At 42.4% G+C, this 16,442-nt stretch overlaps 1 protein-coding gene across 9 annotated transcripts in view; it reads right to left on the reverse strand.

Annotated features, from left to right (window-relative positions):
• Positions 1 to 2,735: 2,735 nt before the first annotated feature.
• Positions 2,736 to 16,442, reverse strand: part of ggps1 (geranylgeranyl diphosphate synthase 1) — a 31,823-nt gene continuing 18,116 nt past the window's right edge. For all 9 annotated transcript variants that reach the window (XM_088934132.1, XM_088934138.1, XM_088934140.1 and 6 more), the window contains one exon: positions 2,736 to 5,583. In XM_088934132.1, coding sequence (XP_088790258.1) covers positions 4,828 to 5,583 — 756 coding nt within the window. In that variant the 3' untranslated portion in view covers positions 2,736 to 4,827. The remainder of the gene's footprint in view (positions 5,584 to 16,442) is intronic.

Genomic DNA, 16,442 nt, shown 5'->3' on the forward strand with positions numbered 1-16,442 from the left:
AACAATCTTATAAGTGATTCCTGCTGTCAAAGTTGAGGAAACAGAAATAATTTACAATGTGAACGTGGTATTGCTTTATTGATGTAATGGAATACGTGTAGATCAAATATAAAGTAGCAGTCTTCTACTTCTGTATTAATTTTTTTATTCATTTTGCCAAATATTGACGCCCTCCTGATGTATCATGGCGATCGTGAGTTGCTAAACTATTAACCCAATAGGTGGCGCTCAAAGGTAAACAAAGGTTTATAAAAGAACGAACCAAAAATATATTGAAATTTGTTGAATAATTTAAAAGTTGTTGCAAGGCACGTCTAATGCATGTAATTATTACCAAAAAAACGAAGACCTGCGCTAGTGTGTTTAGACAGTCATGTTAAATTATCTTGGGGGGAAAAAAGTGTTCAGAATTAGACTACAAAATAAGTGCTTGTGTTCTGTTGTAACACATCCATGTAGCTATGATTACGTAACAAAGACTTGTTAGTGTTCAAAAATTGATACCGACATTTTAGAGGAAAGCTATTACACTTAAAAGCATTTAAATTTTAGAATTTGAATCCGGCCTTACTCAGAGGTCGTCAGAAGGTAATTAAATAAACCTTCTAAGTAAATATTAAATTATGAACATGCATTTATTTATTTTTCCATTACTGTCAACTTTTGCTTTGGCTAAGCTTGAACTGTTCAGTGTAAATAAAAGCTGAAATTCTCCTATAGCAGAATCCGCAGTTTTTACTCTTACTTTAATTCCTTAACCAGTTTGTTTGCTATATAATATCAATACGTGTAGCAGTATGGACATTTGAACGAAAGCAGAAGAATTACTTTGCAGTCCAGGCGTGTGGCGATGGTGGATGAAACAGGGAATTTTACCGGTGTTAGAAGGAACAGCAGAGCTTAGTGACTGGCGTAGTCTGACCCTATAAAATAGTGAAAAGGAGGCAAAGATGACCAGTGGCGGAGAAAGCCACAGATAACAAACCCATTATTATTCTCGTGCTTGTCGTTTCGTGACGTAATGCGTCATTTCTACATGTAATTAATGCATTTTAATTTTTAACACTGAAAAGCTATTGTCGATGCCAAATAAATTAACATACCCCTTTCTGTAAACCTGTAGCATAGACACGACACTGTGATACTGCATCCCTTGGGATTTTTTACGAAGTACGTTAGAAGTGCCACAAGTGAAACGACTGCATGATTACAGGACTCCTGTAGGATTAGCGCGCTGTCTGGAAAAGTAATTCTGTAATGCTGTTCTGATGAGGGAAATCAGCGATGATAAGAGCTGAGTGCTTCTGAGCCGGTACTGTACATCTCAATTAGGTGACTTCAGTCACAGCAAGGTGACATTTAAGGATTTTCTTCTACTGCTCCTGCGACGACAACAACTAGAGGACTTTCCTAATGTATGGAGACCCACAAAGGAAAATTTGGAATACAATATTTAAGCACAATAAAAATATGAAAATGTGATGTAATTTGCATTGATTGGTAGAACAGTCTATAAAACATCTACTGGTGATTTAATTGACTCGAAGTATCACAAACCCATGTGTACTTAATGACGCCTCAGACTCAGACGTCTATTTACTAGGGCCTATGATAATTTCTTAAGTGTCTCCACCTCAATTCCTGTTTTTTTTCCCCACCCCAACTCTGTTATGTATATTTTATATAGTTAATTGACTGACTGCATGATTATAATACTTATAATCAAGCTGCAGGGCATTTTACAGATAACTATTAATGACCTTGAGAAAAATTCCATATAAAGTCTAAGAAAATAATTAAGCTAATTGTTTAATTGACTATAGAAAAAAGTGAAACATTACATCACTGAAATTATAGGATTGGTGCAGGCTTTCAGGAGACTTGCACAGAACCTGAGAGCTACCATTAAAAAAGCATTAATCTTGCAGCATGTTGAGCAGTGACTGACCATCAGTCAATGGACAGTAATATTGTCTACTGGAGTTCGTGCAGACCTCCAAACCAAACCAAACCACCACGGAGAGATCATAAGCTCCAATCCAGCCTGTTACTTGTCAGCCGTGGCCGATGTTTATCGTCTGAGGTGGAAAACTGGACAGGATCCCTCTGTACTGGTTAGATCATGTGGGATTCCCAGATGTCTGCCTAACTCCTATTGCAGGGGGGGGGGGGGATCTGGTTTCCAGTCTGGAGCTGCAGTGTGAAAACAAGCTAGCGGTCTATCAACATGTTGTAACGGATGTGCAAGTACAATTAATTTAACATATTACCAGAATAGATTAATTAAGGCTTTAAATGAGGCCAGTAAGAAACTTGCCTACCCTTGAGGTATCATCCTAATCCAGTTAAAGAGATAAAGAATATGCCACAGCCTTTATCAGCTCCTAATTTCGTATGGCTTAATCACACTGTCAGATAAGAAGAGTCTACATTTCTGATAAGGATGACCTATCACCTGCTATGCTAGTCCTTATTAAAAATCACATGGACCCCTAGAAAGCTCCGCACACCAAGAACCATGCATTTGCCCCCAACATTTATGAGCAAATTCAGTATCTTCCGCCCAGCATCTGAACCTGCTTACCTGAAAGCACAAGAGATGGCAATGAAGTGACATCTGGAATGAGACAGCTTTACATAACAGTCCACACAGGGATTAAAGGTAACTCATGAAAAAACAAACAGGTGTAAATGCTAGAAATTCAATTTGCACCATGGGAAAAAATACCAAATACCATTTTTCCACCACTTTATTTTTTTTTTTAGTTTTTGTTTCCTCAGAAGTCAAAAACATTCCAGAAGCATGTCTTTTTCCAAGTTTGAAATGAATATAAACAAGTTAATAGACCCGTCAGACACACCCTCCACTCACAAACGTCATCACCCTTTTCACTTGACATTGGCCTCTTCTTCCCAGCGCTATCCTCAGTGCGCTATGAAATATAAATAAACTAAAAAAAAAAAGCACGGGCAATTCTCATTTGAACTGAAAATAAACTCAAGTTCCTGTTTATCACTGCCTCCCTGCTGAATTCAAAGATTGGGAAAACACAAAAGAAACTAGCTGGATGTCCACCATCTTGCTGTTCGCTTGCACTGTTAAAACAATTTCCATCAGCCCGCGGCTCCACTGCCCATCCTGTACAATACACCAACATCGTAAAAAACAGCAGCTGCAAGGCATACGAGTCCATGGAAAGCCCTTTCAGGCAGCTCAGAAGCTATGGAGGATGATTACATAATCAGACAGCACAAGCGCCATTTAATATTGGCTCTCAGGGTTTTATAATAGCCTGGAGATGAGTGCTGTGTGACGGAGCGCTTTCTGAATCACAAGTGCCAGAGAAGACAGTGCTTCCCTTAATGCCCTGCAGCATGCTGGAGGTCAGCTTTAAAGACCGCAGCTGTGCTGGTCTGGGACTCTCAACGGACTGCCCCACCAGAAACCACTGGACAGCAGAGTCCTTTACAAAAAAGGCAAGCCTATGGCAGAGTCCAGCACATATTCCATACACCAGACAAGACCCTCAAATGGTTTTATTCAAGGAAAGCCCAGTGGAGTCTGGGAAATCTCATCATTTAAGGATCAACCTTTGGAAGCAGTCACTCTTCCATAAATTAAATTCAATGCTGGGCAGTGCAACGCAATATTGTTACTTAATAGATTACCACATGGTTTTCTTAAAACCTCTATTTAGGAGCAATGTGGAATGAGGAGTGTGGAATACAAAATGCATGCTTCACCGTACTCTAGAGTTTTGTATAAAATATAGATTTGACAGGATCTGGAACAATTCTGCCCCAAATACACTCATTACCCTTTTCGCTGACAGCTTTCTACTCGGCTAGAAACTACAGCATATGTCTTCAGTTAAGACACAGGGAAAAGGATTTTTTTTCTTGGCTGTCTGCCTTCCTGACTGTTATGTGAAGACAGGCCGACAGCAGAAAGCCTTGACAGCCTATCAGCTTTTCTGATGCCTTTGCGAACGAAAGAGGGAGCTGTGTCTTCTGTTGTTCGTTAGTATTCGCTTCAACTTTTTGTGCTAATCTTTCAGGAAATCTGGTCCCATACTCCACACTCCTGCACGCTTTCCTAAAAAAACAAACAGATGCTGATCAGCTATGGCAGACATTTTATTCTCGCTAGTACTGATCATTTCAAACCGACGTGATCAGCAGAAGCCTTTACCTCACAGATGCCCCAGAGTCGGGCAACCAAAGATTGAGAGCTACCCAATATTGCTTTCAGCACAGCACCATCTATAAATGAACTTCACATCTTAAATTCTGTAACAGGTGTGAAGAACACTTGTAGTATATATTTACAGGAAACCAGGAGGTCACATCAATAAGATATACTGTATAATCCAATGGCAGTTTAAAATTAAAAATTTAAGCCGTATGATGCTGCTGCCACAAACGTCAGGAGCTGCTTTAAAATTAGAATCTACAGTAGTGAAATTTCTAATCCTTTTCCCATACACAACACGGGGATGGCCCACTGCCTCTAATGATTGCTTGAGGTCCCTGTAACATCATGCCAATACTGAAATGTCACTGAAAAAGCATGCCGTAGCCAGGTGACATCACAGTTGGAAGAAAATATTTTATTTTACAATACATTAAAAAAAAACGCATAAGGCTGCTCTGTGTGAGTCTCGGACATCATTCCTGCTAAAAGTCAAGTGAGTCAACGCTGCCGTTTCCTTCTTGATGTCCTTTGCCCAAGCAGGTCCTTCGTGCACAGCCCTGGGGGAAGTGCTTGGGAGGTCAGGCAAGGGCAGAGCACTGTCAGGTCAGGTGAGGGAGGCCAGGCAGCACTTCTCAGGTCTCCTTGTAGGTCTTGCTCAGCTGTTCCACTAGGGCCGTCAGCTCCAGGTTGCCCCCCAAGTCCTGGATGAGCCGGTATGCCTCGGCCTCCAGGTTCTGGAGCGTCTGCCGCGTGTAGGCAAAGGAGCCCACCTTCTCCATGTAGTCCACACAGTAGCGCTTGATGTCCACGTTCTCGGTGCGCTGCCGCAGGATGTTCTGCACCTGCGTGCTCTCGGGGTGCGACCAGATGGCGTGGATGATGGGGAAGGAGAACTTGCCCTCGGTCAGGTCCTCACAGAAGCTCTTGTTCTCGCTGTACACCTTGGACCTCAGGTTGGCGTAGTCATCGAGGATCTGGAAGAACAGGCCCATGGTGTTCAGCAGGGGCTTGAGGTCGCGCTGGTAGCTGGAAAAGAGCTGCATCAGCCCCACGGCCAAACCGAAGAGCCCGCCGGTCTTCTGCAGCACCATCTGCTGGTATTCCTGCTCCGTGGGGCAGGTGTAGGTGTCCCTCCAGTAGATCTCCAGGCCCTGGCCGCGGTGCAGCTCCAGCAGCTGGCGGGTGAAGACCTGCACGGCCTCCGGGTGCTCCAGCGTCAGCACCTTCTCCAGCCCCAGGAAGTAGACGTAGTTGGCGGAGTTGATAACGGATGGGATGCCGTAGATGCTGTGGGCCACAGGGAAGCCGCGCCGCAGCTTGGAGTTGTCCTCGATGTCATCGATGAGCAGGCTGGCATTGTGCAGCATCTCCGTCACCTCGATGATCACCTGGGCACACAAGGGGAAGTATATTTTAAGTCACTTTGCTAGATGTAGTAGGTCTTATGGTTTTTGAAGCAATACTTAAGAGTTAAGTATTTTACAGGACTGAACAATGGGTAGAATACAGCCCACAGTGGCTCACTGGGCCACAGCTCACCCTGGCTAGGGCAGGATTAAACAGAATGAGCGACAATACCCCTCTCCAGCTGGTCACTGCCTATACAGCTGCCAGACTGGAGCTATTGGGGTAGAGTACCTTTCTCAAGGTACAACAGCAGTGTGCTCAACATGGACTCAAACCCACAACCTGTTTATCTAAGGGCTCAGCCACTAGTCTATTCTGTTCCTGTTGGGTAGGTCAAACCATTTTATCAGAAAACACCATAATTGTACAAAGAAAACTGCAGGCAATGAAAATTCAATTTTTTTCCTTCCTCTGCTAGTTTTCATTCTAGCTGAGCTCTCAGCAACGAAAGACAAGCTTGTTTAGGTGAATGTTTCCGTCACATATCTTGAGTTTTGGAAATACCCCCGACTTCAAGGGTACTGGTTCCAGCAGCATCAGCATATGGAATATCTCCCGTTTGACGATGTTATGGGTAACAGACAGGTAGGACTGAACAGTGAACACTTCCACAATGAGCTTATGTTCTCGTTACATTTCAGGCAAAACTCCTGAACACAGGCAGTTCTAAAATTTGAACAGGGTTGATATTAATTAGAAATGTTACTTGACCTTTTTAAAAGTTCAAATACATTTTATTTAGAAAAGTTAAACCTGACTGGAAAAAAAAATCAGATGTCTCAGTGGTTCCCCAGAATCTCACCTGGGAACCACTGGATAACATGGTTCTTTCGTTAATAAATAACTGCAAATCCACCAGAGGGCACCATTTCTTTCCATAATATCCTTCGGAAGCAGTAAAAAAACTAGAACAAGATTACATTTATTGCGGGTTACAGTTTACTGTATTTTGTTACCGTCACAGCCTTAGGCATTTCCTTTAATAACAGCATAATAAAGCCAAAACTGTGCTTACACCTGTTTTTTACTCCTAAATACAGTAAGCTAACATGTTTCTCATTAAATGTACGCAATTCAGGGATAGAAAACGACATTTGTCATTGCTAGTTGACAATTTCTTGGTTGCTGCGGAATGAGGAGTACATTTAACAAATATTGAAGCACTTATGGGTAACTGATGCCAGATAAGATTACTACGCCAGTATTATTATAAACTCAATCTGCTGTTGAATAGAAACCCCATGTCCCTAATCAGTGCATCACTAAAGAGAACGCAAGCCCACGTGATCACATTTCAAGCACAGCCATGCTCCACTGGCGCCTCTTTCCAGAAACGCACAGCTTGCCTGCGCTGGCTGCAGGAGAAGGGTTCATCTGGTGCTTGTGATGACACATACTGTATGCGGGGAAGACCAGACCAGGGAAGAGGAGCTCAGCAGAAGTAATGATGCCGCCCAGGGGGCAGCAGTGAGCACAGCACCGCTGCGCATGCAGCAGCACAGCCAGCCAGACTCGGGCCCATGCTGAAGGGATCACAGGTGTGCAGGATAAACCGAGACACTACCACAGGCTCCATGCAAACGCTGACCCTGCTGCTTGCAAAGTCAGATAAGCACCCTGTGCCTGTTCATTCTATGTGAGGCACAATCATGCCTCAGATTGGACTGGATCACCTGACGGTGCCTCCAGTTTTGTGACAGGTAACACAGGAAGAAAAATCTGCAATGGGGTGTGAATGGGACAGTCACCTGGATGGGCCAGATGCATAGTAGCATTGTGGAATTTCAAAATACATTTTTTCCAAATAGTTCATACTTTAACAACACAGGCAGGAATGCTGGAACAATGCACTCATATGCCCACGTGGAAAAACAAGATCTACATTTCTACAATTGCATTCGATAAGCTGAAATATCTAAATCAAGTGTTACAGAATAAATGCTCTTTTCTCAGTCCTGACACTGAAATCAAACTTGTTTGTCCAAAGATTCTCACCTCACAGAAAGCTGCAGAATAACCTTCATTGCAACACGGAGAGAGGCACACAACTCCAGGCAGAGGGCCAGGGTAGTGCACTGGGTTATCTAGGGAAAAAAACCCGTCCTTGATCAAACACACTGACACTACACTCATGATGCCCTGAAGCTGCTCAGACCATTTATGCCCCGTCAGTCAAGAACATTAATCAGCTCAGTACTCCATTCACACTGATACTAAGGAAAACAACAACACATCTTTACTTCTGTCCCCCAAAGCAAAGGTAGAAATTGCAACATGTGCTGAATGTTTGCTGTTAGACTACCATTGATAAAGTGGTTACTAGAACAGACTGTGTAAAACACTGAAAAACAAATTACTTCCATTTATTTTGTCATGAGGGGGAATCTGTGTATCTCAATCAAAAACATCAGGGGGAAAATAAAAATTATACTTTTACAATAATACTGTTCTTTTACGACCTATCAGAAGTCTTTTGAGCTCTTAGAAACAGCCATAAAACCTTTCTCCACAGCATGGATGTTTGGATGGCTTCCGAAATCAGTTTTCACCTCTGGCTCTTTTCCCATTAGGACAAACAGTGCAAATGGGTTGTTACTGCTGCACTTTTGGTTTTCACCACACCTGCTTTCATAAGTAAAAACACATTTTTCTAAAAGGAATTTCTATGCTTGAATGCTGCAGTGTACTTGACCAGAAGCCATTTGTGATCTTACACTAGACTGGGCCGCAAGTGTTTTTAAATCCAGACTCCAAGAAGCTACCATAGACCAGGCTGCAGGTGCTGGAGAAAATGCTTTGTGAAATAATTCATTCACTGTGAGGGAGAGTACAAAACCTGACATCACTCGAGCATGCAACCGACATCATGGCACGGACAGGGGTTTCCCTGCTCTTAATCTGCCCTTCGCAAAGAGCAGGAGCCCGTCTGTGCGGAGAGATAACGTCAATCCAGACAGGCACTCTCCTTCGTACACCACAATAACCACTGTGCCACCCCAAAGCTAAGGCAGATCCTGAAGAAACACACAGACAGAAGAGCAGGAAAAAGGAAGACTAGATGGATATATATTGGAAATCATTTTTAACCCTTTCTTTCTCCGCTGTGCTCATACCTCGAAATGTACAAAACTAAGGTTACAAACGAGATGGCCTTTCTGTCATCTGGCCTGTTTGATGGTAATGGGTTATACGATCTGACAAACTCATCCAATGTTTCTTGAAGGAAGCCTGGGTACTGGCTACAACATCATGGCTTGATAGCTTGTTTCCGATTCCTGCAATTCCATACAACTCCCACTTGTGTCCCCTGGTTTGTTTTCATCAGAACTTCAGGACTTCATGTGTTCTGAAGGTGTCCAATATGTTGCTACCTGTCCATGAACAATATGTATAGATTCACACAATAAGCCACAACCTGAATTCTGAAATCCTTGTCAATCATGATTTGATATATACAAGTTAAGTATACCCTGGGAATCCCATTACTGTTCGTGCAAGTTTTTAGAAAATGTACAGATTTTGGATATTAGCTAAATGTTTCTGGCATGATTTTAATTGGGCATTCATGTTTGACCATAATGCATAGAAGGGATCTTGGTTGTTGCAACAGCACTTAATTCCTTCCTCAGGGAGAGAGCTGTTGAATTAACCTGGTGAATGTCAAGCCTGGCAAGAATCAAGAAAAAAAGAACAATGCCACTGTGCAATCATTATGTTGGCACAAAAATGCAGAACGACAGCCTGACTGTTGACCAACTGACAGGGAGGTCCACGGCTGTGTTTAGTCCACACAGAGGAAGAAGTGTGGAGACGTACAACAGCCCAACTGCACAGCGCCTTGTCGGTCAAGACCTCCTGCTGTCCTTCCTTGGGCTCACCATGACACAACAGCCCAGCAGGATGTGAGAATGTGATACTGAGGCTGTGGATGCCCTGGTCACGATACCTGAGCCTCACTGAGCAGTGGTGGGATGAACCTGGATAATAATAATAATAATTAATAATTGCTTACAGGTACATTGCGCTTTACAGGTAATGGGGTCTCCCCTCCATCACCACCAATGTGCAGCATCCACCTGGATGATGCGACAGCAGCCATAGTGCACCAGAATGTCACCACACACCAGCTATTAGTGGGGATAAGAGCAGAGTGATGAAGCCAGTTCATAGATGGGGATTATTAGGAGGCCACAATTGGTAAAGGCCAGGGGGAAATTTGGCCAGGACACCGGGGTTACACCCCTACTCTTTTTGAGAAACATCCTGGGATTTTTAATGACCACAGACAGTCAGGTCCTCGGTTTTACGTCTCATCCGAAGAACGGCACCTTTTTACAGTATAGTGGCCCCATCACTATACTGGAGCATTAGGACCCACGCAGACCACAGGCTGAGCATCCCCTACTGGCCCCACTAACACCTCTTCCAGTAGCAGCCTTCGTTTTTCCCCAGGAGGTCTCCCATCCAGGTACTGACCAGGCTCACACCTGCTGAGCTGCAGTGGGCTGCCAGCTGGGAGTCGCAGGGTGATAAGGCTGCTAGATGATGTGGTATCCAGGATTCAGAAATCGGTGTGTAAGCTCTACGAAAGGAACTGGACAGAACCCCACAAGGAGCAGCTTATATTGCTTCCAACGGGCACATATGCTTCTAGTCTGCAATTTGCACAGTAGGCCTCCTGTTGACAACTTTGTGTTACTGATTAACCTTCATACATGACCTGGCTCTTGAATAAAATATAAAATGGTCAGTACAAAAAAAGTGCCATTTTTCTGCTGATGACTTTATTGGTTAATTTATTGCTGATGACGGGTGAGTTTATTGCTCAATATGTTTTCTTTTCTCTTCAGAAATTCCTGAATGTCACCCTGTCAAACCGATCTTTACATCTTTTCAGTAGCTGCCTCAAATCCTCTGATGCTGCAATATAGATTTCCAAGTACAACTTTCTAGTGATTGAATTTCCCAGCTTGTTATTAAATCATTAGCATTACAGCGAATAATACTCAAACATGAGCTGGTTTTTTTTTTCACCTTAAGCTCATTACGTAATCAAATGCGACACGTCCTGCCAAACTCGCGGCAGGAGTGCACAAGTGAGAGAGTCGCAGTATGCTGATGCCTTTAAGAGGAAGCAGTGGACTGTGAACGTGGTGCCAGCGAGGGGATTCCTCTGCTGCCTGTCAGCTTCCATCCCATTCCCCTCCCCTCCCCTCAGCCGCGGCCTGCGCGACTCTCCATCGTGACTCCGGCCTCGTGCAATGGCGTGCCGTGCACCCACACGCGTCAGGCCCTGCGCCCCTGCTTTGTATGAGTCAGAAGGAAGGCGCACAACTCTTAACAACCAGGCTTCGCTGCAGGGACAAATAAAATCCTCGACAGGCAGATGAATTAAATGCTATTTGCACCTGGGATGACACTCATTCTACCAGTTGTATTTCAAGGCAGCCGACTCCACAGCTGCCGTCAGGATGCTTTGCTTGTTAATGATGACAGCACGGTTCACATGACAGGTTCAGTGAGAGTTTACCGTGTGATGACTTGACTCCTGTGCGAGGAGAGAGCTTCTGATTTATCCAGAGGAATGGAACCTGTCTCTATAGTTGTACACAACATTCCACACTTCCATGACATCCTGCCGCTGCGCCTTCATTAAACCCATTTTCCTACTTGAAGGCCCTCAAAGAGGATGCGATTTTCTCAGTTGCAGAATGTTTTGACATTGTTTCTTTTAACGCAACACGGTGGCTGTCCAATCTGTTTATTCGTGTAGGTTTTATTTTAAAAAGTGCATATGCTTTTTCGACATTGATTAAATGTTTTTGGCATTATTTTGATTAACTTTTCATTCTTGACAGACTTTTGTGTTTTTGAGTGACTATTGTACAAGTGCTTAATCACTTCGTGATGGAGCTGATCAGGCCGATTACCTGAGGAGGCGATTTAACTCCTTGAAGCCTTTTGAAAAACCAAGCAAGAAAAACGCATAAGGAACCCCACTGATCAAGAGAATACCTGTGTGCGAGCATTATGGTGGAGTGACTCTTCAAGCGGACTCATACATGGCAGAGCCAGGTCCTCCTCAGCGATGCTGTATTTGTATAGAGCATGCTGGGTGATGTCACCATGGTCAGGTTATGGGTCCAATTCCAGAACCTGTAACCTTGTGCAAAGTATGATCCCAGATGTGCAGCTTACATTGCTCCTGGTGGCCACACACACTATTAGCCCGTGACTGTTTCCTTAATCAATTCTACTAATGATAAATGTTATTTGGCATAATTTTGTCATGTTCAATAGTATTTGTATTCAACTATGAATGCACCTCCTACCAAAAAATGATTGATTTTTCCATTTTCCTAACATACCTTTGGGACAAGGTTTCTTGTGACACTCAAGAGTTACTCACAAATGTATAAGGTTGCAATGAGTCACAGCATTGTTATAATCGTGTAGCAGTGCTGTCTGACGGAAATTCAGACAATGATATGATCCTCATCAAGAAGCAACACAGAAACCATGTGCTTGAAACTACTTCTATGATTCTAAATTAAGACGTGCTGATCTACTTGCCAGTCAAGGATTGTAGTGGCGCCGATATGTCAAACTGGCAAGGAAATGCAGCAATCTCCTGGTAAAAAGCCACTTTGCAGCAGATTAAAGATATGTCCTATATGGATCTGAATAAGATGACATTTCAGTGAGTTCTACCATCATCTGCTCCTAATCCCTATTAAAAAGCTTTATTGGTAGAAGTCTAACATTTTATGACCCGTTATAAAAACATTAACACCACTTCTAGTTAGAGTTGTCTGGCTGCCATTAGTAGATGTACTCCCAAACTAATTAGCTCCAGAAAATGATGCACGAATCAGAAATCCCTATCAGGTGATACCAATAACCCTTGACATCTATCATCAGTGCAAAGCATGTGAGAATCACAGCAGAAAGAACTGCAAGCACAGCCTATCGTTATTTCCTCTTTTACATAACAAACAACACATTGTACTACAGTGTGCAACACACTGAGCTACAATATGACTCCCACATCTTTGTTATTCTACACTCGCATATTCAATTGACCCTAATAATATTCTAGAAGATGGCAGAATGGTCCTTTTCAACACAAAGCTGAAAAGAAATGTACAGACCATACTAGCTCACAAAAAAGCAACTTTTAGGCTTTTTTCTTGAGAGGAGAATTACTAGATTGTTATAGATTATTAATGTTCATAACAATCTACAATCTATAATCTGTGTACAGAGAAGGCCCCTGCAGATATGAGTATAAGTGTGTGTATTTTTCTCCAGTAGCTCTCCCACGCTGAAAGCGAGTGACAGAATATGCAGACACTCCACTGTTAAACGCTTGGCAAGGTTTTGACATGTCTATTAGGCAGGTCAGGCAGGGCAGCTCTGTCAAGCTGTACTGTGTTGTATAATGTAACTGTACAGCGTGAGGGGAAACACTGATGAAGACAGCAGCCATGCCTAAAGAGTTCTGTTGGGGTCTGAGATAACCTACAATCCTTCACATGTGGTGTTGCAGAAAACATTTGGTCTTGCAGTTCAGGACCTCTCATGCAAGAGGATCTTGACAACACTGGATTGTTGCACAGCATTTAAAAATTCCCTAGGACTCCAATCAAGCTCTTCCTGACCTGGTGGGGAGGGATCATTGGTAATGAAATGTTCAACTGAATACTGAAACAATAGCTCAGAAAATAAAAATTAAATCCAGACACTACACTAAAATCTGGTAGAAATGACAAAATACAATTACAAACTGAAGCCAACACTTTATAGACATAGACATGTTCCACACTTTATTGTGTAGAATAAAAAGATGAAAAGGCCATTCAAGTGAAACATTTTAGGGCAACGGGACATGATAACCATGCATAGTAAGCTTTCCCAAAATTGCTACAGTGCCATCTGCTTAAATGTTTTTCACCCAAATTACAGATCCTACATTAATCCAGATTCGAAGATTGGAAACATCTATATCCTAGTGACACCAAACTCAAAAGGAGTCTCTTATCATATCGGGCACCAACAGGCTTGCAGAAGATGAAAACGTTACTTAGCTTGGGCACTTCAGGAATGTATTGCTGATGGTGTCCAGGATATTAGTTGTCACATCAACAATAATGAAAAACAGTTTGGTTGGCAAAAATCAATATCACATTTCGTGCAGAGGATGTTAGAAAAACTGACCGAGCATTTGAAGTCAGTGGTGGAATGGCCATCAGCAGAAAAAAAAAACTTCCGAGTTATGCATACTTCAAATAACTGGCTGCTTGCTTGTGTGTAAAGTCTTCTGGCATATATGAGTAAGAAGGGGAGCCTTCTGAGGCTTAAATTTTTTTTTACAAAACAGAAATTGCAAATGGTTTACATACAAATCGAGGTGGAACAAGATTGCCTGTCTAAGAAAAATGAATCACTCTGACAACTTAATCAGCACACAAACCCTCCTGGTGACAGCGGTCGTGACAAAAACATTGTGCTCCTTCACAGGTCAGATTGCATTTTCTGAGTTGGGGTCATTCCACAGAATTGGAAAACAATGGGTTGACTTCAACGCGATCTGAAATGCTGAACTACCCCGGTTTGCATGAAAGTGCTTCCTGAAAGACCCAGGAATTCAATACCTTGTGCCAAGGCAAGCTCACAGCACTACTTGAAGGGAAGCACAGATCCTTAAGAATGTTAAAAGGCCTTAAACAAAAGATGGCGAGGGCTAGAGAATACATACCAGACTCCTCCACTACAATTTTCAGGCCTCTGGCTGCTGGCAGTGGAACGCTGCGTGAATGCTACAAGGTAAACGAGCCAGAAAAAATAAATAAGGGCTAAGGACATTAGCAGGAGGAGGCGGGGGAAGCCAAGTTCCATTGAATTGCTTCTTAATAACTGATGACCCGAGGTATAGTCTCAGTTTGGTGCAGCAGGTGCAAGCTGGCTTCCACTACATTGTTTCTGCATGAAATGAAGCTCGGCATGGCTCATTAATCCTCCTGAGCACTTGTCGTTCATTTACACCTCAAGAAACAGGCCCTAGGAGCCAGAGTGGAAGAAGTACAGTACTGAGAAAAGTCTGTGGAGGAATTTTACTCAGCTGGCGGTTTCCCTATTCACACGTGACCAGCATTAATGGGAAAGACAGTTGCATAGTGCTCTGATCTGCTGGATGCTTGCCTTTTGAGCTGCCGAAAACTGTATGACTCGCGACATTATTCCAGAAGCAGTGGCCTTTGATTATTAAATAATATGGTAGTTTAACGCAAACAATTGCTCATAAATCAGGACGAAAACAGAAAAGATCCATCATTTCTATGCATTGCTGATGCGTATATTAATAAAGCAAAAGAAGCCCCAGTACACATTAAGCTTCATGGATTATATGGCTAGGGCATTTACATAGTGGGTAAAACAGATATTCACTGTAATAACCATCAAGAGATGGAAAGAATAGCATATTCAATGATGAGGTTAAGCTTCATCGACTCGCATAAAATGAGGAAAATAAAAGTATTTGCACTGTCTTCTCTGTTGAATTTTAATAAATATTTATAGAACAAAAGAGTCACTTAATGTGGTTTGACAGCCTCTAAGTTAGCATGTAATTTACTAACAAGAGCTCCGGACACAATACAACTGACTTGCACAGCATGGATAATTGTGTTCCTGATAGATCTTAGAATATTAAGTCTTCAAAATGACGATCTTGCCAAACTTAGAAAAAGTCCTTAAGTGTACAACTAGACATTCAAGATCATAAGTGTCAGTCTCCAGAAATGCTTCTCTAGTTTGTCGATTTCTGACAAATGTCATGGCAAAGGTGCATAACTATCCCAATGTGTCTGATTTTGTTGGAATTCTAGATAATGGCCATTTCAGACATTGCACCATATCAAAGATTTTAGGAGATTCTCCCTAAAAACTTACCCCCCCACCCCAGAAACCCTACACTGCTCCATTAGTGTGGCAACTCCATTTAGAAACAATGAAAAACAAATCTACAAATGGCCCATGAAGTGATATTTATGTGCCAAAATCAATTTGCATTGATCTTTCTCCAGGCTGCGAGAAAGAGAAAGTTGCTAAACTGCTGGCAGAAACATTGTCTAATCTGCCATTTGTTCGGTCATAGTAGCATTAGTTGAAATGAGGTTAAATGTATATCGAATTCAGCTGCCCTGTCTTCAACTCGAGTGCAGGGCTTTAATAACTAATCTAAAGTTGGGTTCACTTAAACTCCTTTTAAATACCATTGCAAAGCTTGAACTACAAACGCTGGATTGAAGCACTGTATAAAGCAAGTATGATCTAATCCTGTCAGAGTGGGTCCAGAAGAGTTTTGGCTCACATAGACAGAAGGCGATAGAATTAGTGGTGTCAGACTCTTCCTCTGAGAAATGACTAATGTGCCTGCACTGCCCAGCACAATATCTTTTTTCTTTTCCTTTTACTTGAACAGGCCAAAAAGCTTTTAACCTGGAATTTAATTATCCGATGGAAGGGACAGGTGCAGAATTACCAATGAAGCAATGGAAAACTCAGAAACTGTTTCACTGCTGGAGTTTCAGGATGAAGATTAAATACAACCAAATAAAGGATAAATGCAATTTAACATTTGGCATATTGATCTCAGTCCATGCAAGGCCTGTGTGGATCAAGGGGTTTATTCTAGCACAATTAATACAAAAAGCACCATTGCAGCTCATAAAGAAGGACTGATCATGGTAAAAAAGGTTTTGAACACTTACTTTTAACACCTCTTTGGTATTCTGGCTTGTGGAACATTGGTATAACATTGCATAGCCATAGCTAAAAC

This window comes from Atractosteus spatula, chromosome 15 (assembly GCF_055471065.1).
Source record: "Atractosteus spatula isolate fAtrSpa1 chromosome 15, fAtrSpa1.hap1, whole genome shotgun sequence".
Classification (NCBI taxonomy): Eukaryota; Metazoa; Chordata; class Actinopteri; order Semionotiformes; family Lepisosteidae; genus Atractosteus; species Atractosteus spatula.